General features: G+C 34.9%; 1 protein-coding gene across 5 annotated transcripts in view; it reads left to right on the plus strand.

Moving 5' to 3' along the window:
- LOC106052569 (achacin-like) overlaps nucleotides 1-27161 on the plus strand; it is a 66343-nt gene that overhangs the window by 33971 nt on the left and 5211 nt on the right. For all 5 annotated transcript variants that reach the window (XM_056015679.1, XM_056015681.1, XM_056015682.1 and 2 more), the window contains 2 exons: nucleotides 13143-13269; nucleotides 26550-26635. In XM_056015679.1, the coding sequence (XP_055871654.1) occupies nucleotides 13143-13269; nucleotides 26550-26635 (213 nt within the window). The remainder of the gene's footprint in view (nucleotides 1-13142; nucleotides 13270-26549; nucleotides 26636-27161) is intronic.

Below are 27161 nucleotides of genomic sequence, written 5' to 3' on the forward strand. Positions count from 1 at the left end.
CCTCAAAGCTTCAGGGACAGCCTCAAAGCTTCAGGGACACCCTCAAAGCTTCAGGGACACCCTCAAAGCTTCAGGGACACCCTCAATGCTTCAGGGACACCCTCAAAGCTTCAGGGACACCCTTAAAGCTTCAGGGACACCCTCAAAGCTTCAGGGACACCCTAAAAGCTTCTCTGAAAGCGTTCAACATTGACCCAGCCACCTGTGAGACAGAAGCATGTGACAGAGCATCATGGCGTCACTCTTGTGAAAACTGGCGCATAAATTGATGAGAAAAAGAGAACAGCGCTGGCAGAAGTAAAGCGTCAGAGAAAAAAGCCAGGGGCCAATAACACTAACTCTAGCTGGAATATTCTGTCCAGAGTGCAGCCGAACATTTTGGGCTCATATAGGTCTCACAAGCCACATGAGGAGGCACAAAGCCCCAGTGCAAAGCCCTCAGTCGCCTGGATGACAAAAGTGGTCATCATCGAACTGATGAGCGAACCACGATGGATGAACCACGATGGACGAACCACGATGGACGAACCACGATGGATGAACCACAATGGACGAACCACGATGGACGAACCACGATGGACGAACCACGATGGACGAACTGATGATCGAACCACGATGGACGAACTGATGATCGAACCACGATGGACGAACCACGATGGACGAACTGATGATCGAACCACGATGGACGAACCACGATGGACAAACTGATGATCGAACCACGATGGACGAACCACGATGAACGAACCACGATGGACGAACTGATGATCGAACCACGATGGACGAACCACGATGGACGAACCACGATGGACGAACTGATGATCGAACCACGATGGACGAACTGATGATCGAACCACGATGGACGAACTGATGATCGAACCACGATGGACGAACTGATGATCGAACCACGATGGACGAACCGATGATCGAACAACGATGGATGAACCACGATGGACGAACTGATGATCGAACCACGATGGACGAACTGATGATCGAACCACGATGGACGAACTGATGATCGAACCACAATGGACGAACCACGATGGACGAACCACGATGGACGAACTCTAGATGTTCATTTAGGCCCAAACGTTTAGTAGGACCAGTCGACTCAATGGTCCATGGATCAAATCTTGCTCTCCGCGATTCTCATGAATCTTTCAAGGACTGCCTATTCCTCTACCCTGTCAAACGGAAACGGTAAAATAGCCTAATACCCCGCTGGCCATTGTCACCGTTTGATTTTATATATTATGAATGTGGCTGTGGTTATCAATGTAGGCGTGGTAGTGACATTGGGTTCTTGTTACAAATCACTGAATAATGAAATGACGCTGGGTGTAGCAGACACAATAAGTAGTTTAATATCACACCACATAGTGAATACACCATACAATTCGACCCAGGAATGGTCAGTATTAATCCAACAGTAATATACGAATATCACAACTTAGTACTTATTCTATAACCAACTACTTTAAACATCTAACTCTACAGCTTATATCTTAAGTGACTCAATACAAGTGCTTGCTACAAGATCTCTATGTGGACTGACTGCCTTTAACTCTCTGGTTCACCTAAGGTCAAAAGTGTTCACCTTAGTGCAACATGGGTTGTGAATAAGATTCACAATATGGAATTAACATACACAATACAGAATTAGGGTTTCTACTCTATGGCACCAACTTTGAGGTGGTGACATTACCTATCACCCCCCTTTTGAAAAAAATTTTGAAGAAATTTTTTTCAGCTTGACGACATAATTATCATAAGTAGGATCAATTGGAATTCTTGGGGTCTATCAAATGTACAATTGCAGAGTTCAAATAGAACTACAAACTTCAAATAAAATATATAATATGACAGTGTTACACAAAATATTTGCTGAATCAAAAAAAATTCATACAAGGGCAAAATTCTCTAATTCATCATATTCTTGTAAGGCAATTCAAATAATTGTCTGAGTCAAATACTTAACCTCTCAAATAATTCTTTACATGTAGTTCTAATATATACATCAATATTCAAATGTGTTCAATATTTACAAGTCTTTTTCATAATAATATGTGCAAAGTGTGATGAAAATTTCAATGACAATCTCCTATGTCACAATGTGAAAAATTAATACAAGTTTTTTATTCACAATATCTATTTATAAAAAAAATCTTTGACACTATAGAAATGTTAGAAGTCTGGGTTTTTTCGACACCAATAGTACAATATGTACAAATCATGTAGAAAATGTTACAAGTAAGTCTCAATATGTAAGTGATAAGTATAGAAAAATTCAAAATATGTGTCAAAATTCAAGATCAAATTGATTAATGATCATTGTTACAAATTCAATGTATCTGTTTACTTCAATATGAGGTTTGACATCTCCATAAAAAATTGTTGTGCATTAATATTACACAAGTAAATATGTATAATTCAAGTATCAAAATATTGGATCAAAAGTATCAACATGAAATCAAAATAAATATCTTTCATGGTGCTTGTTGCATGCACCTTATGTTTCAATTAAGTATTTCTCCATATGACAGTTCAAATAATTTGTAGCTAGTAATGGCAAAAGTTTAATGTTACATTGTTTATCAAATAATTATTGTGTACAAAGTTCAAAAAACTCTTTTGTCAAAAGAAATTCAACTGAGAAAATGTGTCAGTTGTGATACAATCTTTGAGTTTACATTAATTTGTTCAAGCATATATATACAAGCATAACATCATAATGGTTTAGTTGTATTTATTTTAATCTGTTGTGAAAATGTGTAAGTCCAATTTAAAAGAATAATATCAAGTGTCTCTTTCAGCACTTGAAATATCAAAAAGTTTGTACAACAATCTTCTTGTTTACATCAATGATTGTTACAAAAATATATAGTCCATAAGAATAGTTTGACCAAAATGTTTTCAAAAAAATACAAGTGTATGTCAATATTTAATTACACTAATTGACATTGAATAAATAAGTTACATTATGAATCAATCTCCTTTTTCAATAGTATTGAAAAATGTGACTAAGTTATATAATTGTGATAAATGACATAGTAAAAAAAATTGCAATCTAGTTTACAATAGCTGTAGAAAAAAATTTTTTGTCCAAGTTGTTCTCAATACAATGAGAAAAAATAATGTTTACATTGCATGGAAAAAATTAAGCTAGGTACTGAATAAGTTGGGAAAAAAATTCAATGTTTGTTTACATTGTTGAGTACAAAAATGTTATTCTTGTTGACAAAAGAATGTGAAAAAAATGTAGGTTACAATGAAGTAATCAAATTCCAAAGTTTGTTTACAAATAGAGTTTTAAAAAAAAATGAAGTCTTAGTTCTAGTTCAATGTTTACAAATAGTACTCAATGTTTACAAAATAATGCTCAATGTTTACCAGATGCGATGTATTAAGTCAACAACACTGATATTAATTGTGAGTCCCTTAATTGGTGTTCCATATATTTTATGTAATAACTCTTTGTAATGGCCAAAGTTTTTTATTTGTACCCACATTGACTCTCCAAGTTCTGGATGTTTCCAAACTTTTTTATATCCAAAATCACAAGTTATATCTTGTACTATTTGAAAAATTTCTTTCTGAAAATCAGAATCAGACAGGTCATAAAACCATATTGTTTTATGTATTACTGGCTTTTGATGCACTTTAACTTTTGGATAAGATCCAATAATTACTGGACTGATAGTATTTCCAAGTACTACAACTTTTATTTTTCCTTTTATAAATGGTGATTTGATTTCAGCAATGGCAGTTTTACATTCTATCTTTCTAGAGTTTGGTAAGGTTACAATGGCTATATCATTCAAATAATCTTCTTTTTCTACTAAATTGGGCTCTACAAAAGTGATTGTGGATTCTTCATCAACTATGCATACAACATCCTGATAATTGACTTCTAGATCATATACTTCTATCTGTTTGCTGTTTTTAAATGTCAAGGCTAATATTTCTTCTGTTATTATTACTTTAGGTGAGCTAGTGTTAATGTCATTTTGTATTTCTTGTTTTTCAGCTTTATCTTTATCATCTATTTGTATTTCATCTGTTTGTATTTCACTATCATTTGTTTGTGTGTTAATTGTTTGGCAATCTTTATTTAGTTTAGATGCTTCTGTTAGCAAGTGAGTTTGACATTCTACATCTATTTTATTTGTATTTGTAATTGACTGATTATCTTTAGTTGCTTCATGTATACTGACATTGTTGTAATCATGTGAATTAGTAGTTGATGCTAACTCAATATTTTCTTGATTCACACTATTAGCCCATTTTACTAAGGCTTCTTCTGATAGTTCAACTATATTCTCTATGTTCCCTATAATTAGTTCTTCAGCTGGGTTGTTCATTACTATGGCTTTGTATTGACCAGTGAACCATGGTGATTCAATGAAAACTAATGCTGTTTCACATACTTCCCATAAGTCTTTATTCGCATAAGTCAGTGTGACCTTGTCTTCAAGTATCTGTTCAGGTTTTACTAGTGATTTCTTCACAATGATTGAGGTGCAGCCGCTGTCACGTAATGCATATACCTTAATGCCATCCACATATGCAGGATACACTTTTAATTTGGCTACCTTTGTCTGTATATATGCTACTGTTTCATATTCTATTGGTGTTTCAGTTGCTACAGCTGCTATATTTTGTCTGGTATGATTGTTATTGTGGTAAGTATGTTGTCTATCTTGAAATTGGTCTCTTCTAGACATTCTGTTGTTTTGCCATCTTCTGTTTGTTTGATGTGATCTACTGTTAGTTGGACTGTAGCTTTGCCATGTTCTTCTGTTATTTTGTTGTTGATAGGATCTATTGTAGTTAGGACTGAAGCTCTGGAAAGTTCTGTTATCTCTTCCATATTTATGGTTTCTATTTACATATTGCTGTTTTTCTGATGCCATTCTCTTTCTGCACTCTGCTTTGGTGTGACCCAATATGCAACAGAAAAAACATTGTATGCTCTTGGCATATTTAAATTTATTTGTAGTTCTTGGATGGTTTTCTGTCACTGTTGCAGCTACATTGTACAATTCCCTTTTGTCAATGGTGATGTTTGGGTGAGAGTCTTTGTATGTTGTTAAGTTTGATATCAATTCAACTTCATTTTTTATTTTTCTCTCCTTTAGGAATGAGAATGCTGCATCTGTAACATTAATTAGCACATTCTCAATGAGAAAGAAATCTAATATCTGTTTGGGGTCATCTAAGTTACAGTTTGCGAGTTGTAGCCACTTTGTCATGTTCTGGCGCATGTCATGTATTGTTCTTTTTAAATCTGCATTCTTGGCTAGTTTTATTTCCCTAAAAAGTTTTCGATAGTGCTCCTCCGTTTTGCCAAAATGTTCAATTAGTCTTTGTTTTACTGTGTTGTAGTCTTTTCTTTGCTCCATAGTTAGTGTGTCGATGATGTTTAGTGGTTCACCTCTTAGGTTAGCTAGAAGTTGTTGAGCCATTTGTGCACTATTCATATTTGCTGTTTGACAGATGTATTCAAATTGAATTATGAAATTTTCTAATGTGTCTTCTTTTGGATCAAAGTTCCTAAATTTGCTATGATACTGATGATGAGATGAAGTTTGACTTGCTGAATTGTCTTTATTTTCTTTTGCTAGCTTGGCCATTTTTTCTTCATGTTCTTTTAATTTTATTTCATGCTGGCGTTCTTTTTCTTTCTCTAAGTTTTCTTGTTCTTTCTCTCTCAGTCTTCTTTCATGTAGCCTTTCTTCCTGTTGCTTGTCTTTTTCTACTCTAATTCTATCTATTTCAATTTTAATGAATGCAGCTCTATCATCTTCTTTTAACTTTAGTTTATCCACTATCTCTATTAGTTTTTCATACTCAGCCATTTTCAAAGATTCAAATTAGTAACATAGTTTATTAATAGATATGTGTGCACTAGGTAGTTGTTAATGAAATATTGTACAATAAATAATTATTATAGCTCAAATAGTAATTGCAGGTAATAGTAGATATATATTTTGTGCGAAACAATTGAGGTTATGAGGTATCTTAAGTTATTCTTGGTACTTTGTCTAGTTCGTAATGTAATACTTTACTGATCAATTATGTGATTATGTATTTTTAGTATCTCCACTTGCAATGTAAAAGTTTATTGCAACAAGTAATTCACAATTATGTGAGCCTTATTAGTCTGATAAATAGTGATCAATGTATCAATAGTATCAAAATAGTTCAATGTGCTCAAAGTATATATTATATACAATCAATCTTGTCACAATCTCAAATCAAAATATATCCCATAGTGTATCAAGTGTGTAGTGTAGTGTTGATAATAATAAAAATAGGTTGAAATAAGAAGTAAAATAAATATATATATTAATAAGTAATTAGACAAACATAAATACACTATAGATACTAAACAGTCTGCTTTAAAGAGACATTACAAGATAGTAGAAATAGTAGACAAAAGAATTACAATGAGAAATAACTATGACGCAAAAGAAAATTCAACAGATGTAAACAAGACAATATCAATACAAGAGTTTAACAATATGATAGATACTTGACGAAATACAAACTTAATACAGCTATACGATCAAGTATTTACTTTATCTAAAGAGTCCCTACCAATACCTGGATGCTTACTTGAAAAAAAAATATAAATGCTCAGACTCAATAGATAATTAAATTTAGTCCCTAAAGTCAAATGTATATATAAATACAAATGTAAACAATGAAAAAAATTGTGGTGTAGTTCAAGAGAACTAATCAATACTGATAATACTAAGGGTAATTAAAGTTACTTCCCTTAAATATTCACTTGATGCTTGACTTGTACATAAAGTTCCGGTGATGCTCCACATAAAATATCTCCACGGTACAGTTCATATGTAATCCACTTGCTAAATCCGCAGCACAACGGTACAGTTCATAAGTAATCCACTTGTTAAATCCACAGCACAATGGTACAGTTCATAAGTAATCCACTTGTTAAATCCACAGCACAATGGTACAGTTCATAAGTAATCCACTTGTTAAATCCACAGTACAATGGTACAGTTCATAAGTAATCCACTTGTTAAATCCACAGCACAATGGTACAGTTCATAAGTAATCCACTTGTTAAATCCACAGCACAATGGTACAGTTGCTGAAACAAATATAAATAACTAAAAATGACCTTAGGTAGTGACGACAAGAGAGGTCTAAGAGTGAGAGCGCTCTCTTATTAAATGTGCTGTTAGACAGCGACAATAGGAGTGTGTCATTAGAATTATGACGAGCACTCGATGTAGATGATTCTTGAATATGTCAGCTACTTCGACTGACCATATATCAGCTGTCTTCAAACGATGACTTGAATGACTTGTAGTACTAGATTTTCACCCACACCGGTTGTAGTATCACGGTTGTCTAGTTTCACCCACACAGGTTGTAAGATCAGGGTTGTCTAGTTTCACCCACACAGGTTGTAAGATCAGGGTTGTCTAGTTTCGTCCACGCAGGTTGTCTCAGCATATCATGTTAAAGTGACTTTGAACAATGCTGTCATAAATGTCGTTTTCGGCCGCTTCTGACACCATTAAATGTCACCGTTTGATTTTATATATTATGAATGTGGCTGTGGTTATCAATGTAGGCGTGGTAGTGACATTGGGTTCTTGTTACAAATCACTGAATAATGAAATGACGCTGGGTGTAGCAGACACAATAAGTAGTTTAATATAACACCACATAGTGAATACACCATACAATTCGACCCAGGAATGGTCAGTATTAATCCAACAGTAATATACGAATATCACAACTTAGTACTTATTCTATAACCAACTACTTTAAACATCTAACTCTACAGCTTATATCTTAAGTGACTCAATACAAGTGCTTGCTACAAGATCTCTATGTGGACTGACTGCCTTTAACTCTCTGGTTCACCTAAGGTCAAAAGTGTTCACCTTAGTGCAACATGGGTTGTGAATAAGATTCACAATATGGAATTAACATACACAATACAGAATTAGGGTTTCTACTCTATGGCACCAACTTTGAGGTGGTGACAGCCATAAAAGAAACAATTCATTGTTCTAATCTAGGACTATTCTTCGGCATCTCAAAACAATGTTGAAAAATGTCTTAGGCAGAATGTCTTAGGTTGCAGAGTTGTGTTTACTAAGCGCCCAAAGGCAGCACGGAAAACCAACTCCTAGATACCCCCCCCCAACTGGTCCACAAATGAGATTGGACAAAAAGCGGCCTGAACAAGCTATTAGCATGAAAGTAGCGCTATATAAAAGCTATAATAATAATTTAAAAAAATAACCTCTCCGCCACCCCCCCTCCTAAAAAAAAAACCTAGACATATCTAAAACAAAGTTAAGATCTAGATTAATATGCCTCGTATTTACTGTGAGAATTTGTTGGATTTTTGTTTTAGATCTATAGTACATTTCTATTTAGATCTATAGTACATTTCTATTTAGATATATAGTACAACTGTAGATTTCCATTTATATTTAATCTTTTATTATAAAATAATAGGCGTCTCTTTGAATAGTAAATAGTCGTCATAAAATAGTAGGCAACTTCAGAGGCTCCAAAAATGTTTTCTTTTTACTTCTCGAGAAAAAAATCATTTTCCCTTTGCAACTTCTCACGTGACTAAAGAGGCCAATCCTTGATGGACAGCATGGGTCAAAGGTTGGACATCTGTAATCATCAGGCACTGTTGCACTTTCACCCTTCTTTCTACTTCTGGTGTGTTTGCCAAATGAAATCAGGACCCGCTGCTCTTCTAGTGGTGTCGGGGTCAAAGTATTCTGTTCTTAAATCATTAGACTAATTAGACAAGTCTCTGTTTCTTTCTTTTATTATTATTATATCAAGTGACAGATGATTCAAAAGTTTGAGTTGTTCACATTTGAGTATTTACATTCGAACTAGACAGCGTGGGGAAATGACGTGTACACAAAGGTGAGGGGGTGGGCGGATTCAAAACTTTTGAATGGGGGGTGTGATTTTTGTCCAAACCCTAACCCTAACGCCCAGTTAACCTTAACCATATACACAGATTATATATATATGCCTTGGCATTAACTATGGTCGGAACAATGTCGCCCACACACCAGACCCCCCTCCCCACGCAGCTGATGTATACGAAGGAATGGCAGGTGCCGACACAGTTTGTGTCAGCGGCGGCGCAGTGCTTTTTGATCTTCAGCAAAGAAAAAACAGTTATGTTGGTGGCCTTTCTTTTGACAGCTAGGGGGTCTGGGGAAGCAATGTAATCTACCACAGCGGGCTTCGGGGCGGAACCTCAACGCCAAGCGTTTTCTGCCATTCTTAACTGCAGAAACGCCTTCTCCTGACATCTGCAGCTCATTAGTCACATCCTAATGAAAAAAGGTTGAATTAAATGTATCGTGGGGGCAAGGGCCGATACTCAAGTTTGACTAACAATCGAGGCACAAGTTGCATAAGTATATTTTGATTCGGCGTATTAATCGTAATATTAGCTTCATTTTAAGCGAGACCTCTTGTAGTAGGCGCGTTTTGGTCAGCACAAGAACAGAACGATGGTTAAATGAATATGTGACAGTTTCGACGCGAGCGAAATGTCTAATTTTTAAGAACCTTATGAATAATGTTTTTACTTAAAAAAAACTTATTCTCCTATGAATGTAGATCTCCTGAACTACAAATATAACCGAAATGTTGCTTCAACAAAAAATAATTCTCCTATGAATGTAGATCTCCTGAACTACAAATATAACCGAAATGTTGCTTCAACAAAAAATAATTCTCCTATGAATGTAGATCTCCTGAACTACAAATATAACCGAAATGTTGCTTCAAAAAAAATAATTCTGAAATGAATGTAGATCTCCTGAACTACAAATATAACCGAAATGTTGCTTCAACAAAAAATAATTCTCCTATGAATGTAGATCTCTAAACTACAAATATAACCGAAATGTTGCTTCAACAAAAAATAATTCCCCTATGAATGTAGATCTCCTTAACTACAAATATAACCGAAATGTTGCTTCAACAAAAAATAATTCTCCTATGAATGTAGATCTCCTGAACTACAAATATAACCGAAATGTTGCTTCAACAAAAATAATTCTGAAATGAATGTAGATCTCCTGAACTACAAATATAACCGAAATGTTGCTTCAACAAAAAATAATTCTCCTATGAATGTAGATCTCCTGAACTACAAATATAACCGAAATGTTGCTTCAAAAAAAAATAATTCTGAAATGAATGTAGATCTCCTGAACTACAAATATAACTGAAATGTTGCTTCAACAAAAAATAATTCTCCTATGAATGTAGATCTCCTGAACTACAAATATAACCGAAATGCTGCTTCAAAAAAAAATAATTCTGAAATGAATGTAGATCTCCTGAACTACAAATATAACCGAAATGTTGCTTCAACAAAAAATAATTCTCCTATGAATGTAGATCTCCTTAACTACAAATATAACCGAAATGTTGCTTCAACAAAAAATAATTCTCCTATGAATGTAGATCTCCTGAACTACAAATATAACCGAAATGTTGCTTCAACAAAAAATAATTCTCCTATGAATGTAGATCTCCTGAACTACAAATATAACCGAAATGTTGCTTCAACAAAAAATAATTCTGAAATGAATGTAGATCTCCTGAACTACAAATATAACCGAAATGTTGCTTCAACAAAAAATAATTCTCCTATGAATGTAGATCTCTAAACTACAAATATAACCGAAATGTTGCTTCAACAAAAAATAATTCCCCTATGAATGTAGATCTCCTTAACTACAAATATAACCGAAATGTTGCTTCAACAAAAAATAATTCTCCTATGAATGTAGATCTCCTGAACTACAAATATAACCGAAATGTTGCTTCAACAAAAAATAATTCTCCTATGAATGTAGATCTCCTGAACTACAAATATAACCGAAATGTTGCTTCAACAAAAAATAATTCTCCTATGAATGTAGATCTCCTGAACTACAAATATAACCGAAATGTTGCTTCAACAAAAAATAATTCTCCTATGAATGTAGATCTCCTGAACTACAAATATAACCGAAATGTTGCTTCAACAAAAAATAATTCTCCTATGAATGTAGATCTCCTGAACTACAAATATAACCGAAATGTTGCTTCAACAAAAAATAATTCTCCTATGAATGTAGATCTCCTGAACTACAAATATAACCGAAATGTTGCTTCAACAAAAAATAATTCTGAAATGAATGTAGATCTCCTTAACTACAAATATAACCGAAATGTTGCTTCAAACAAAAATAATTCTGAAATGAATGTAGATCTCCTGAACTACAAATATAACCGAAATGTTGCTTCAACAAAAATAATTCTGAAATGAATGTAGATCTCCTGAACTACAAATATAACCGAAATGTTGCTTCAACAAAAAATAATTCTCCTATGAATGTAGATCTCCTGAACTACAAATATAACCGAAATGTTGCTTCAAAAAAAAAAATAATTCTGAAATGAATGTAGATCTCCTGAACTACAAATATAACTGAAATGTTGCTTCAACAAAAAATAATTCTCCTATGAATGTAGATCTCCTGAACTACAAATATAACCGAAATGCTGCTTCAAAAAAAAATAATTCTGAAATGAATGTAGATCTCCTGAACTACAAATATAACTGAAATGTTGCTTCAACAAAAAATAATTCTCCTATGAATGTAGATCTCTAAACTACAAATATAACCGAAATGTTGCTTCAACAAAAAATAATTCCCCTAGAATGTAGATCTCCTTAACTACAAATATAACCGAAATGTTGCTTCAACAAAAAATAATTCTCCTATGAATGTAGATCTCCTGAACTACAAATATAACCGAAATGTTGCTTCAACAAAAAATAATTCTCCTATGAATGTAGATCTCCTGAACTACAAATATAACCGAAATGTTGCTTCAACAAAAAAATAACTCTCCTATGAATGTAGATCTCCTGAACTACAAATATAACCGAAATGTTGCTTCAACAAAAAATAATTCTCCTATGAATGTAGATCTCCTGAACTACAAATATAACCGAAATGTTGCTTCAACAAAAAATAATTCTCCTATGAATGTAGATCTCCTGAACTACAAATATAACCGAAATGTTGCTTCAACAAAAAATAATTCTCCTATAAATGTAGATCTCCTGAACTACAAATATAACCGAAATGTTGCTTGACAAGAAAAGATACTGCACACATTGATAAAAATGATTTCGAGGGTTTTGAGGATCGCCGCCGAGAAAAATGTCTTTGAAAAATAATATTTGAACAAGAGAAACATAAAAAAAAATATTTTAAAAAGTACTAAGCTTTAATTAAGCGTAGATGTATCAGTTGCATCAGTTGTATCAGTTGTATCGCTAGTCTGAACCAGTTAGAAAGGCTGGGGAGAGCAGAGTTTTTTAATTCCTTGTAAAAAAAAAAGGTGAACGAAATAAATTCGAAGTCAAGGGCTAAAGCCTCCTCAGGCTGACACGCTAACCACTATGCCTGGGATGGGCTTATAAAAATAGACAGTTTTGTTGTTAGTTTTAAACTTTTCTCTCTGCAAAGTATAAAGGGGACTAATTCAACTTACTACCACCTATCAGTCAAGTTTAATTTCTTTCTCTTGTTCGAGATACCAAACAAAATAATTAATTACCAATGGTTAATTAAAATTTTTAAATTCTTGTTTGTCAGGTAAAAGAAATAATAATGCGAAATTTCAGCATGATCCAAGATTTGGTGTAGGTCAAGGTCAATCTTTCGAATTTATCCAATCGGTCTGTTTGGAAACGATTTCAGCCGCGGCTTGAATTGTGAAAGGATACAAACCTTCCCTTTTGTTGCATTCAATATTTTTGTCATTTAAACTAAAATAATGTTTTTCTTTTATTGTACGCTACCTGTAATTCCCCCTGGTCAATGATGTCATTACAAACCCCAAAACCTAGCCAAATCACAACTAATTTACTTCATTAATTAATCATTTTAACTAAACCGCCCCACCGGTTACATGACAGGCCCAGATGGTTACATTATTGTTTGAAAAACACTATTTTGTCCTGTCGGGTTATATAAAGATTTGATCCCAAGGCTCACACTATGACCTGTTCAACAAATAATTCGAATGTGTTGTTACAGACATACGTTAACGTTGAACAGACGTCTGATGTCTATCAACACAACATCTATCAACACAACATCTTCTGAGCTCTACAGATTGGAATTTAAACACACACAAACTACGGATGTTGGGACCACAGAATTGGTAAGTGAACAAGTTCTCACCTAGACACGGACACTACATACATCACCCCAAGCACAGCTGTATTATAGATAGATAGATAGTATCACCTACACACGGACACTACATACATCACCCCAAGCACAGCTGTATTATAGATAGATAGTGGCACCTAGACACGGACACTACATACATCACCCCAAGCACAGCTGTATTATAGATATAGAGTGGCACCTAGACACGGACACTACATACATCACCCCAAGCACAGCTGTATTATAGATATAGAGTGGCCCCTAGACACGGACACTACATACATCACCCCAAGCACAGCTGTATTATAGATAGATAGTGGCCTCCTTCAGTCGTAGAACGACTATGGTTCATCTCGAACACTTTTTCATGTGTCTGTAGAGCCCTATTTTGGAGAGACACTCCCGTCCACATATATTGCAGGTCAATGTGGCTTTTGCTTTGCTTTTTAGTCCAAAACCAGTTATTCAAATATTAGCAGCAAGCATCAGCTACGCCCGTTGATTTTGTCCTAGGCTTTTTATTGGTTATGAAGGGCTGGAACACCCTCCCCCCTTCTTTTCTTTGTTTCGTTTTATTCTACTCTACGGACCACATTTTAACGAGCTAATTTACATACTTTTTTATTCTACTCTACGGACCACATTTTAACGAGCTAATTTACATACTTTTTTATTCTACTCTACGGACCACATTTTAACGAGCTAACTTACATACTTTTTTATTCTACTCTACGGACCACATTTTAACGAGCCAACTTACATAATTTTTTATTCTACTCTACGGACCACATTTTAACGAGCCAACTTACATACTTTTTTATTCTATTCTACGGACCACATTTTAACGAGCCAACTAACATACTTTTTTAGCCTCTGAATTAGTGTGTGTGTGTGTCTGTTACAATGAATGGCCCAGTCTCTTTCTTTCTCTCTCTCTTTCCCTCTCTGGGACCACCATTTTGTTTTTACCTGCGCATTGTCATTTGTTCCTAAGCCGCCCTCGACACACACAGTCTCACATTTTGAACCTGTTGATTTAAGTAACACTTTTACTTATCTCCCCCTCTCCCTGTCAAAATGTCCCAACCCCTGGCTACATTTCTCTCTCCTTGGTAATTTGGTCTCTAAATAAAAAGAAATATCAATTTGGTTTTTAAAATCCTTTTGACTGTAGCGATAAGAAAGTACATTTCCTTTCTCTCTCTCGAAAAAAAAAAAAAAAAAGATCTAGATCTATCGAAATAAACCGAATACAAAATCTGAGAAAATTTTTTTTAGAAATATGAAAACAAACAATGATGAAACAAACAATGTTACAAAGACAGTTTGTGTGGAAACACAAACTCAAAAACAATCGACCCAGGCAGTTAAAAAGGCAGGCTTCAAATATTTTCAGAAAGAATATCAGAATGAAATTCTATTAAAAGCAAATGACAGAGAATAATGGAGAAAGAAGGTTGACCGATCTTGTGTGGTGCCCCAACGGTCCAACAGACTAAAGGATAGGTGAAAGTGAAGTTAGATGTGAACCTGGTCTAACTAATAACATATAATGATTATCTTATTGATCTAATTGTTTTGTAAAGGGTCAATGTCTTATTCAAAGCCTCAAGAAAAAAAAAACATTTCCGTAATTTTAGTTGTGTCCTGATTTGTATTTTTGTGATATTTAAAAAAAATGCTTTATAGATCTATGTAGTCTGCGGTCTTTTGGGGAAATACCGAAAAGAAAATACAAAGGTTTGATCACAGACCTATATATATATATATATATATTATATCTATACTGGACATGGAGATCTTTTAACACTTCAAAAAATGTCCTGCAACGTTTTTAAAAAGTTGAAACAAGGCGTTGCTTTGTAAAGTAGTAGAGTAAAGAAGTAATTAACCCTAACCTATGTAACATATAATTTAATGTTTAGATCTAGATCTAGTAATTGAACATCGAAAAAAGAGCACTCTCGTCTCATAATTATTATTTTGCAATATTTAGATACATAATCTAAAAAGATCTAGGTCATCAATCTATTGAAATGTACCTAAGATGACTAAAATCAATAGACGTGAATTATTTCGATCTTGAATTCTCATAGTGTTATGTTAATGGAAACTAAATGGCTTTATAGTTCAGTGAATAATACATAACAATCTATATATATATATATAGGTCTGTGAGTTGATCAATCGCGGATAAGAATTTCTTTCCACTTTCCAGTCTAGATATAATATATATAGGTCTGTGAGTTTGATAGAAAGCTTGCGTTTTTCGCGAATAGCTGTCCAAAGGTTGCGATTCTGTCAAAAAAGTTCTTTGTGAGCGTTTAAGAGGTAAAAGGAACCTGTGCACTAAATTTGATGCGGATACTACGATAGGTTAAGAAAGCTCGTGATCAGTGACTCAGTGACTCAGTGACTCAGTGACTCAGTGACTCAGTGACTCAGTGACTCAGTGAGATCTCTCATTCTCTGGCAAAAAGTGAAACAAAAAATTGTCCTAATGAAAGCTTTAGTTTCTCGACGCTTCTACACACATACTTGCAGCCCGTGAATTCTAGTATCCCTTACTTGGAATAAGTTACATAAAAGTTTGTTTTAGTTCATTTCCTCCTTAGCTACAATGACCATGTGATTACATCTTCCCTCAGACCAGAGAAGTGAATGTATAAATCTAGTCATATATACAATTCTAGTTACAGCTAGATATAGCCCCAGACTGACAAGACGGTGCGTACAATATCTGAGAACGTCTCAATTCATTTCGTTCTTTCATGGATACTTGCGGTAATAACCACTGACGTAAAAAAGCAAACAAAAGCAAAGCTCTGGCACGCCTCAAAGCTCTGGCACGCCTCAAAACTCTGACACGCCTCAAAGCTATTGATGGAGGTGAAGGAAGCTATTGCGGAAGGTACGAGACTTAAATGGGCCAAGACATGTGCTAACCAGGATCTTGCGGACGGGCGCCAGGCATGGAAACTCCTCAACAACTTGACAAGGGCGAAAGAACCAAAAGCAGCTGCGCCCTTGCAAACGGTTCAAGGCTTGGTGGTCACAGACTGTAAAAGACCCGACGCTCTAAACCATGCCTTTGCGGCTATCTCTAAATCAGTTAAAAGGAGCGAAGTGTCGAAAGCTCTAGACGGCACCAGGAAGGCCAAAGCAAAACGCAGTATGGTCTATGGTGAAGATGAGACGAGCACATTCACTAACTCTTTCACCCACGGAGAGCTAGACATTGCACTTTGAAAGTACAAATTGCGAAAGGCACCGGGGTCAGATGGACTCAGCAACGAAATGTTGAAGAATTTTGGCGCGCATCGGCAGAAAGAAATTGTCGGAATTGGTCAATCGTACATGGACTCAAGAGGATTTCCTCAAGGCTTGGCGAGTGACAACGATTGTTCCCCTTATCAAGAAGGGTTGTACAAAAAGCAACCGACCCATTTCGTTGATGTCCAACGTTGGGAAGACGCCTGAACGCATGATCAACAGAAGGCTAACATGGTTCCTAGAAACGAAAGGTCTCATTGCCCCTGAACAGGGCAGGTTCAGGCAGCACTGAACTGTGATCGATCAGGTGACGTTATTCATACAGAAGGTGGCGGACGGCTTAAAATGGGGCAACACAAATCGACCTGGTCAGTCGACACTAGCGGTATTTATCAATATCAAACAAGCCTATGACAGAGTGTGGAGGCCCGGTTTGTACTTAAAGCTGATGAACCTAGGTGTCTGTTCAGGTGTCTGTTCAGGTGTCTGTTCTGGTGTCTGTTCAAACATGCTTAGGTGGATACACAATTTCCTTACCGAACGGATGGTAAAGACACGTGTTGGTCACCACAGGGGTCAGCACTCAGCTGCACACTTTTTCTTGTCTACATTTTAACGACTTGCCGACTCTCTTGAAATGTCAGAAGCTTTTGTTTGCGGATGATATTGTGTTGTGGGAGTCGGGGAGAGATCGTCAGCAGCTCATTTGAACTCTCCAGCAGGCATTAACAACTTTATCCTGCTACGCCAGAATGTGGAGCCTTGAGGTAAACCACTCCAAGTCGGTTACTCTTGGTTTACGCTCGGTCGTGACATATTGAAGGAACCAGTTAAGTTAAGGATGGGTGGAAAGATTCTGGAATGGGATAAAAAGGCCAAGTACTTCGGGGTCATCCTCGGTCAGAAACTGGCTATGTGTGACAATATCCAGCAGGTGCGAGAAGCTAAACATTAAGAAAAAACTAGCTGGAACGAAGTGGGGAGCGAGAGCAGATGTATTAAGAGGACTGTACATTGGGTGCAGTACGCTCTCACTTAGACTACAGTTTACCTGTTCAGGTCTTGGCTTCGCTAACGACACTAGCAAGCCTAGACGCTGTTCAGAATCGCGCCATACGACTAATCTGTGGAACGTTTCGGACAACGCTAATGTAGCTGGTTAAATCATGGCGACTGCCGTTGAAGTTGCGCGAGTCGTCATACAAGCTCACAAGAAATGTGGCTGGAGAACTCAAGGCCCTGCTTCATGCGTGTGGCGCGTGGGCTGGTCAGAGAGATGAATCTGTCGGTGGAGCGGGCTGCTCTTTACCCGTCTGTTTTTTTTCGTCCCAATGGAGGCTCTCGGCATGCCGACGATACTGAAGTGCCTACCAGTGGTAACAAGACAGAGTTATCCTACATGGCTACTACATGCAGCCAGAGAGACTATCGCATCGTATCCAGCTGCAGTGACCACCATCTACGCAGACGGCTCTGTGCTGACACTCAAGGGCACTGTGAGAACTGGGTCTGGAGCAGTAGTGCGACTCTCTGGCACCCCCGAAAGAGACGAGCTCATGGGTAAAGGACCTCCTCACGGTCGGTGAGCGTCTACTACGATTCGGTGTGAACGTTACTTTACAATGGGTGCCAGCCCATTGTGGCGTGGTTGGCCACGACTTGGTCGATCACCTCGCAAAAAACGCGGTCTAGACGGCACTCGTGCGAAATAAACCGTGCACATACCAAAGTGTACAAGTGTTGGCGCTTTGGTACGATGACTGGGATCTTCGGATAAGGGCCGTGAGTTCCACAGGGCAAAGAATAGACCACAGGGCAAAGAATAGACCACAGGGCAAAGAATAGACCACAGGGCAAAGAATAGACCACAGGGCAAAGAATAGACCACAAGGCAAAGAATAGACCACAGGGCAAAGAATAGACCACAGGGCAAAGAATAGGCCACAGGGCAAAGAATAGACCACAGGGCAAAGAATAGACCACAGGGCAAAGAATAGACCACAGGGCAAAGAATAGACCACAGGACAAAGAATAGACCACAGGGCAAAGAATAGACCACAGGGCAAAGAATAGACCAGACCGAAAGGATGCGTGGTGGCAACTCTATCGTGCGGAACATGCGTCCTAACCCAGTTACGAGTCGGACACTGTCCAATAGGTGATTACTTCGGACGGTTTCGAGAAAACTACGACATACGGTGTCGCCAATGCATGGAGGACGACGAGACAATAGAACACATTCTTTAGGAATGCCGAGTTCTAGACGAAAGACGATCGGGACAAGGATATGATAGAGAGAAAACTGATACATGTCCGACACCAGGGCTGTCCTTGTACGGGAACAAGGCGACCTTAAAACTCACTGCTCGCTTCCTCTCACGTGCTCTAAGGGAGTAATTCCCTGCATATTTCTTTACTAATGGGGTTTCTAATTCTGATTCGGCAGTTAGGAGAATGGCCTTGACCCAATTGCTCATCATCACTCTTCCAAAGAAAGGCAATTTACAACTCTGTCAAAACTACCGGACCATGAGCCTCATAGGTCAACCAGCAAAGTCCTGTTAAAATTATATAAAACCGGCTAAAACCAAAAGCTGACAAAATTATATCAGAAGAACAAGTGGGGTTTAGACAAGGTCGCAGCACAACAGAATGAATCTTAAATCTCAGGATACTCTGCGAGAAATAATATCAACACCTTCAGAATGTTTTTCTCATGTCTTCATTGACTTCAAGAAAGCTTTCGACAGACTAGGGCATGGGCCACTTTGGCTGACAATGTGGAAATGCACAATAAAAATAAAAAACATCATAAAAGTAATCCAGCACCTCTACAAGCAGGCCACTAGTACAGTGTACTTCCACAACAACATTGGGGACTGGTTTAAAACCCCAGTTGGAGTGAGACAAGGCTGCTTACTTTCACCAACTCATCAACTTCATCTTCCTTGAAAAGATACTGAAAGATGCTCTCGAGGGCTACAAAGGTTCTGTAAGCATTGGAGGAAGAAAAATGACAGGGACAGACGACGAACTATCTGACTTGGTGAAGACAAGACTTCCGCAGCATAGGGTATGCCGGAAAAACAAATTATAACTAACAGCCAACAGGACTTGAAGAGACATCAGCATCTGTATCAAGATATACCTTATAACATACCTTATAAGGTATAACATTCTCTTAGATCAGTGTTTCTCAAACTGTGTGCCGCCGAAGATTTGCAGGTGTGCCGCGTGAGTTTTCAAAACGCCACAAGTGCAGCGTTACACAGGTCTGCCTACTATTAAATTTTTGTTTTACGTTGCGATGACATCCTCACTTGCAATGACCAGTAATAGAAGTGGAGCGCTCCATAGTGACGGGAAGGGCTGTTAGCTCTTCAGGTTATGGCATTGTCCACTATACAAATATTATTATAATGACTCGAATGTAGGCCGCCTTAGCAGACTCACGTCAGTTCTTGAATTGGTTACGATAATAAGAAGCGATGTGTTTCATGTCAATTGTTTAGGTGTATGCTAATAATAACAAATTATCACTAAGCCTTATCCATGGAGAAATACGTTAGCAAGAATGAAACTGCGAAAGCGTTAAATGAAAAGCAAGGAACCAAATGAAGGTACAAAGAAGATTACATCGGATATGGTTTCATATCTTCGGGACCTGAAGATTCTCCATTGCCATTCTGTCTGATCTGCAATGCAACTCTATCGAATGAGGCGCTTGCTCCAAGCTAATTGAGGAGACACTTGGAAACAAAACATCCAGCTGTAAAAGTGCAACCGAGGGAATACTTTGAAAACATCTGGGCTCAACAAAATAAACAAGCTAAGAAACTTACGAACTACTTAAAGCTGCCAGAAAAGGGATTAATTGCAAGTTATAAGGTTGCTCAGTTATTAGCAAAACGCAAGAAAGCATACACATAGACTGAATCAGTCATTGCACCAGCTTTAGCAATAGTTGTTGAAACCATCCTTGGACCCGATGCCGCCGAAAAAAGTTAAAAAAGTTCCTTTGTCAAATGAAACTATCTCGCGCAGAATTGAAGACTTATCGACAGATTTACAAGATCAAATCTGCGAACACTTTGACGTGACTGACGATGTAGTGTCTCCGCTGTGGTCTCTTCAAGTTGATGAATTCACTGACATTAGTGGCAAAGCCCAGCTGCTAGCTTTTATTCGGTTCATAAAGGATGAAAAATGTGTCAACAAATTCTTCTTTAACAAAGACTTACCAACTACGACCAAAGGCGAAGATATTTTTAAAGTGGTGAACGAAAACATTTTGCTATTCAAACTACAGTGGAGAAACTGTGTCAGCGTTTGCACCGATGGCTGTCCTTCCATGCAGGGAAATGGAAAAGGATTCGTCACTCTTGTGCGTCAAGAAAATCCAAATGTATTAGTTGTTCACTGCATGATCCACAGAGAAGCTCTTGCCTTCAAATATTTACCGAAAGATTTGATGGCTGTTCTGGATCAAGTGATTGAAGTTGTAAACTTTATCAAATCTCGACCGCTTGCATCCCGACTTTTCTCTCAGCTTTGTGAAGCAATGGACTCAGACTACAAATGTCTGCTGTATCACACCATTGTTCATTGGCTCTCCAGGGAAAAAGTGTTAAAGCGTGTCGTCCAACTCAAGGCTGAGCTGATTTCCTTCTTGGAGACTGAAAAAAAAAGACTTTGGATTTTCTATTCATTACAAGATCTGGTGGGTTAGGGTGACATTTCTCTCTGATTTATTTGACAAATTAAATTCATTGAATTTAAGTCTTCAAGGACCATCGGAAACTATCATCACTGCATCCTCAAAACTGAAGTCATTTGGGGAAAAAAATTGTCTTTGTGGCAAAGTAAGATCTTGAAAGGTGTCTTCGCTTCTCCTACTTACAATGAATGTACTTCAACGAAATCACCCCAGAAATTCTGTACACTTTGACACACCTGCAGTCAGAATTGCAGCATAGCATTATTTTCCAACAGTTTGGAAACAATGAAGCTACAAATCTTACAACTAAAGTTGAAGAGCAGCTCATTGATTTAAAAAAACGATGCAGTTCTAAAGTCAAATTTTGCAGAGAAAAGCCTGGATGTGTTTTGGATTTCAATCAACAAGTTATATCCTGCAATCAGTTTAAAAGCAATCAAAATAATTCTTCCATTTGCATCTTCATGGTTTTGTAAGATTGGATTTTCAGCACTGACTGAAATCAAGTCTAAGAAAAGAGAGAGACTTCTTACAATAGACGATGAAATGCGAGTTTGTTTGTCGACTTTGAAGCCTCGATTAGTCAAAGCATTTACTCTAAAAAAAACACGGCCACCCTTTACATTAAATATAATACTTAAAAACAGGTCAAATCTTTTTTTCTTTTTATTTTAAAACAACTATTGCTCTTCGTGGTGTGCCGCGACATTTTTGTAGTTTTTTTTTGGTGTGCCGGCAGACAAAAAAGTTTGAGAAACACTGTCTTAGATATACCTTATAACATTCTCTTAGATATACCTTATAACATTCTCTTAGATATACCTTATAACATTCTCTTAGATATACCTTATAACATTCCCTTAAATATACCTTATAACATTCCCTTAAATATACCTTATAACATTCTCTTAGATATACCTCATAACATTCTCTTAGATATACCTTATACCATTCCCTTAGATATACCTTATAACATTCTCTTAGATATACCTTATAACATTCTCTTAGATATACCTTATAACATTCCCTTAAATATACCTTATAACATTCCCTTAAATATACCTTATAACATTCTCTTAGATATACCTCATAACATTCTCTTAGATATACCTTATACCATTCCCTTAGATATACCTTATAACATTCCCTTAGATATACCTTATAACTATCCCTTAGATATACCTTATAACATTCTCTTACCTTATAACATTCCCTTAGATATACCTTATAACATTCTGTTAGATATACCTTATAACATTCTCTTAGATATACCTTATAACATTCCCTTAAATATACCTTATAACATTCTCTTAAATATACCTTATAACATTCCCTTAGATATACCTTATAACTATCCCTTAGATATACCTTATAACATTCTCTTACATTATAACATTTCCTTAGATATACCTTATAACATTCTGTTAGATATACCTTATAACATTCTCTTAGATATACCTTATAACATTCCCTTAAATATACCTTATAACATTCCCTTAAATATACCTTATAACATTCTCTTACCTTATAACATTCCCTTAGATATACCTTATAACATTCTGTTAGATATACCTTATAACATTCCCTTAGATATACCTTATAACATTCTGTTAGATATACCTTATAACATTCTCTTAGATATACCTTATAACATTCTCTTAGATAAACCTTATAACATTCCCTTAAATATACCTTATAACATTCCCTTAAATATACCTTTAAACATTCTCTTAGATATACCTCATAACATTCTCTTAGATATACCTTATACCATTCCCTTAGATATACCTTATAACATTCCCTTAGATATACCTTATAACATTCCCTTAGATATACCTTTTAACTTTCCCTTAGATATACCTTATAACATTCTCTTACCTTATAACATTCCCTTAGATATACCTTATAACATTCTGTTAGATATACCTTATAACATTCTCTTAGATATACCTTATAACATTCCCTTAAATATACCTTATAACATTCTCTTTAATATACCTTATAACATTCCCTTAGATATACCTTATAACTATCCCTTAGATATACCTTATAACATTCTCTTACATTATAACATTCCCTTAAATATACCTTAAAACATTCTCTTAGATATACCTTATAAGATTCTGTTAGATATACCTTATAACATTCTCTTAGATATACCTTATAACATTCCCTTAAATATACCTTATAACATTCCCTTAAATATACCTGATAACATTCTCTTAAATATACCTTATAACATTTCCTTAGATATACCTTATAACATCCCCTTAAATATACCTTATAACATTCTCTTAAATATACCTTATAACATTCCCTAAGATATACCTTATAACATTCTCTTAAATATATCTTATAACTTTCCCTTAGATATACATTATAACATTCTCTTAAATATACCTTATAACATTCCCTTAAATATACCTTATAACATTCTCTTAGATATACCTTATAAAATTCTCTTAGATATACCTTATAACATTCTCTTAGATATACCTAATAACATTCTCTGAGATATACCTTATAACATTCTCTTAGATATACCTTATAACATTCTCTTAGATATACCTTATAACATTCTCTTAGATATACATTATAACATTCTCTTAGATATACCTTATAACATCCCCTTAAATATACATTATAACTTTCTCTTAAATATACCTTATAACATTCCCTTAGATATACCTTATAACATCCCCTTAAATATACCTTATAACATTCTCTTAAATATACCTTATAACATTCCCTTAGATATACCTTATAACATTCTCTTAAATATATCTTATAACATTCCCTTAGATATACATTATAACATTCTCTTAGATATACCTTATAACATTGCCTTAAATATACCTTATAACATTCCCTTAGATATACCTTATAACATTCTCTTAAATATACCTTATAACATTCCCTTAAATATACTTTATAACATTCTCTTAAATATACCTTATAACATTCCCTTAGATATACCTTATAACATCCCCTTAAATATACCTTATAACATTCTCTTAAATATACCTTATAACATTCCCTTAGATATACCTTATAACATTCTCTTAAATATATCTTATAACATTCCCTTAGATATACATTATAACATTCTCTTAGATATACCTTATAACATTGCCTTAAATATACCTTATAACATTCCCTTAGATATACCTTATAACATTCCCTTTCAAAATTTACTTACACCAAAACAAAAAACACACACACAAAGTCTACACTACTACTAGCATTACACACCGTCTCCGCCCGTGAATTTCCCACATGACTTGTTTATTATGTACCCCACTATTTTTTTCTTTTTTTTAAATTTTCAATAAAGATTAGAAACAAAGAGAGAAATAAAGAGAGAAATAAAGAGATAAATAAAAAGAGAAATAAAGAGATAAATAAACAGAGAAATAAAGATAGAAATAAAAAGAGAAGTAAAGATAGAAATAAAGATAGAAGTAAAGATAGAAATAAAGAGAGAAATAAAGAAAGAAATAAAGATAGAAATAAAAAGAGAAGTAAAGAGAGAAATAAATATAGAAATAAAGATAGAAATAAAGATAGAAATAAAAAGTGAAATAAAAAGAGAAATAAAGAGAGAAATAAAGAGAAAAATTAAGAGAGAAATAAAGATAGAAATAAAAAGAGAATTAAAGATCGAAATAAAGAGAGAAATTAAGAGAGAAATAAAGATAGAAATAAAAAGAGAATTAAAGATAAAAATAAAGAGAGAAATAAAGAGAAAAAAATAAAGAGAGAAATAAAGAGAGAAATAAAAAGAGAAGCAAAGATAGAAATAAAAAGAGAAATAAACATAGAAATAAAGAGAGAAATAAAAAGAGAAATAAAAAGAGAAGTAAAGAGAGAAATAAAGATTGAAATAAAGAGAGAAATTAAGATAGAAATAAAAAGAGAAGTAAGATAGAAATAAAGAGAGAAATGAGAGAAATAAAGATAGAAATAAAGAGAAATAAAGTGAAACAAATAAAGATAGAAATAAAGATAGAAATAAAAAAGAAATAAAGATTAAAATAAAAAGAGAAATAAAGATAGAAATAAAATAAGAAGTAAAGATAGAAATAAAGAGAGAAATAAAGTGAAAGAAATAAAGATAGAAATAAAGTGAAAGAAATAAAGATAGAAATAAAGATAGAAATAATAAGAGAAATAAAGAGAGAAATAAAAAGAGAAATAAAGATAGAAATAAAAAGAGAAGTAAAGAGAGAAATAAAGAGAGAAAAAAAAGAGAGAAATAATGAGAGAATTAAAGATAGAAATAAAGAGGGAAATAAAGATAGAAAGAAAAAGAGAAGTAAAGATAGAAATAAAGATAGAAATAAAGAGAGAAATAAAGATAGAAATAAAGATAAAAATAAAGATAGAAATAAAAAGAGAAGTAAGGAGAGAAATAAAGAAAAATAAAGATAGAAATAAAGATAGAAAAATAAAGAGAAAGAAATAAAGAGACAGAAATAAAGAGACAGAAATAAAGAGAGAAATAAAGAGACAAATAAAAATAGAAGTAAAGATAGAAATAAAGAGAGAAATAAAGAGAAATAAATAAATAGAGAAATAAATAGAGAAATAAAGAGAGAAATAAAGAGAGAAATAAAGAGAGAAATAAAGAGAGAATTTAGATAGAATTAGAGATAGAAAAGGGAAAATCTACCGATGTTTTTTTTAAACATGAAATGTGCATATAGTTATTCTATTGACATGGTAAGTAATAGATGATTCTAGGGGATGAATGAACTTTGATTTAAAAAATATATAGATAAACGCATTCCTTTTGGTTGATATTAAACGCATTCCTTTTGGTTGTTATTAAACGCATTCCTTTTGGTTGTTATTAAACGCATTCCTTTTGGTTGTTATTAAACGCATTCCTTTTGGTTGTTATTAAACGCATTCCTTTTGGTTGTTATTAAACGCATTCCTTTTGGTTGTTATTAAACGCATTCCTTTTGGTTGTTATTAAATGCATTCCTTTAGGTTGTTATTAAACGCATTTCTTTTTTGTTTGTTATTAAACGCATTCCTTTTGTTTGTTATTAAACGCATTTCTTTTGGTTGTTATTAAATGCATTCCTTTTGGTTGTTATTAAATGTATTCCTTTTGGTTGTTATTAAACGCATTCCTTTTGGTTGTTATTAAACGCATTCCTTTTGGTTGTTATTAAACGCATTCTTTTTGGTTATTATTAAATGCATTCCTTTTGGTTGTTATTAAACGCATTCATTTAGTTGTTATTAAATGTTTTTTCTACTCGACTCAGGAATCCAAAGAGTTTGTCTGTGCCAAGCAAGTGATTCTGGCAATAACAAAGTTTGCTTTAAGTCAGCTAGACTGGCATCCTTTAAGGTAAATAGTTTTTTGGGTTGATATTGTTGTACAATCTAGGTAGATATTTTGGTATTGGTATTGTTGACATTTGAGGTACATCCTAGACCTCACCACAACAAATTTATGTGAAAACAGATTAAAATACAGTCAAGAAATTTCATGAAATTTGTCCAAGGTCTGTAACTCGAGTTCTAAAACATACCACATTTACGGGCCCAAGCTTAAAATCTAAATTTTCCAAAGAAGTGCTGAAATCTTTTGTTTTTAAACTGGTCATGAAATAAGCTCAAGTCAAAGAAATCATTCTGAAGCTTGACTTTTTGCAATCAGATACCAAATTGATTTTGAGAAGGAAGCTACTATCCAGTCAACAAACTCGTTCCTCTTTCTTTAGTTTGGCCTGCCCCCCCCCCAGTACAATGTGATGTCACGAAATTGTCCATACTAACTTGAACAAACCTTATATCAACTCCCTCTGTCTGTCTGTCTGTCTGTCTGGTTAAAAGTTGGAACACTCCCGTTACCCGTTCTTGTATTGAGTTCC

The sequence above is a fragment of the Biomphalaria glabrata genome, chromosome 17, assembly GCF_947242115.1.
Source record: "Biomphalaria glabrata chromosome 17, xgBioGlab47.1, whole genome shotgun sequence".
Classification (NCBI taxonomy): domain Eukaryota; kingdom Metazoa; phylum Mollusca; class Gastropoda; family Planorbidae; genus Biomphalaria; species Biomphalaria glabrata.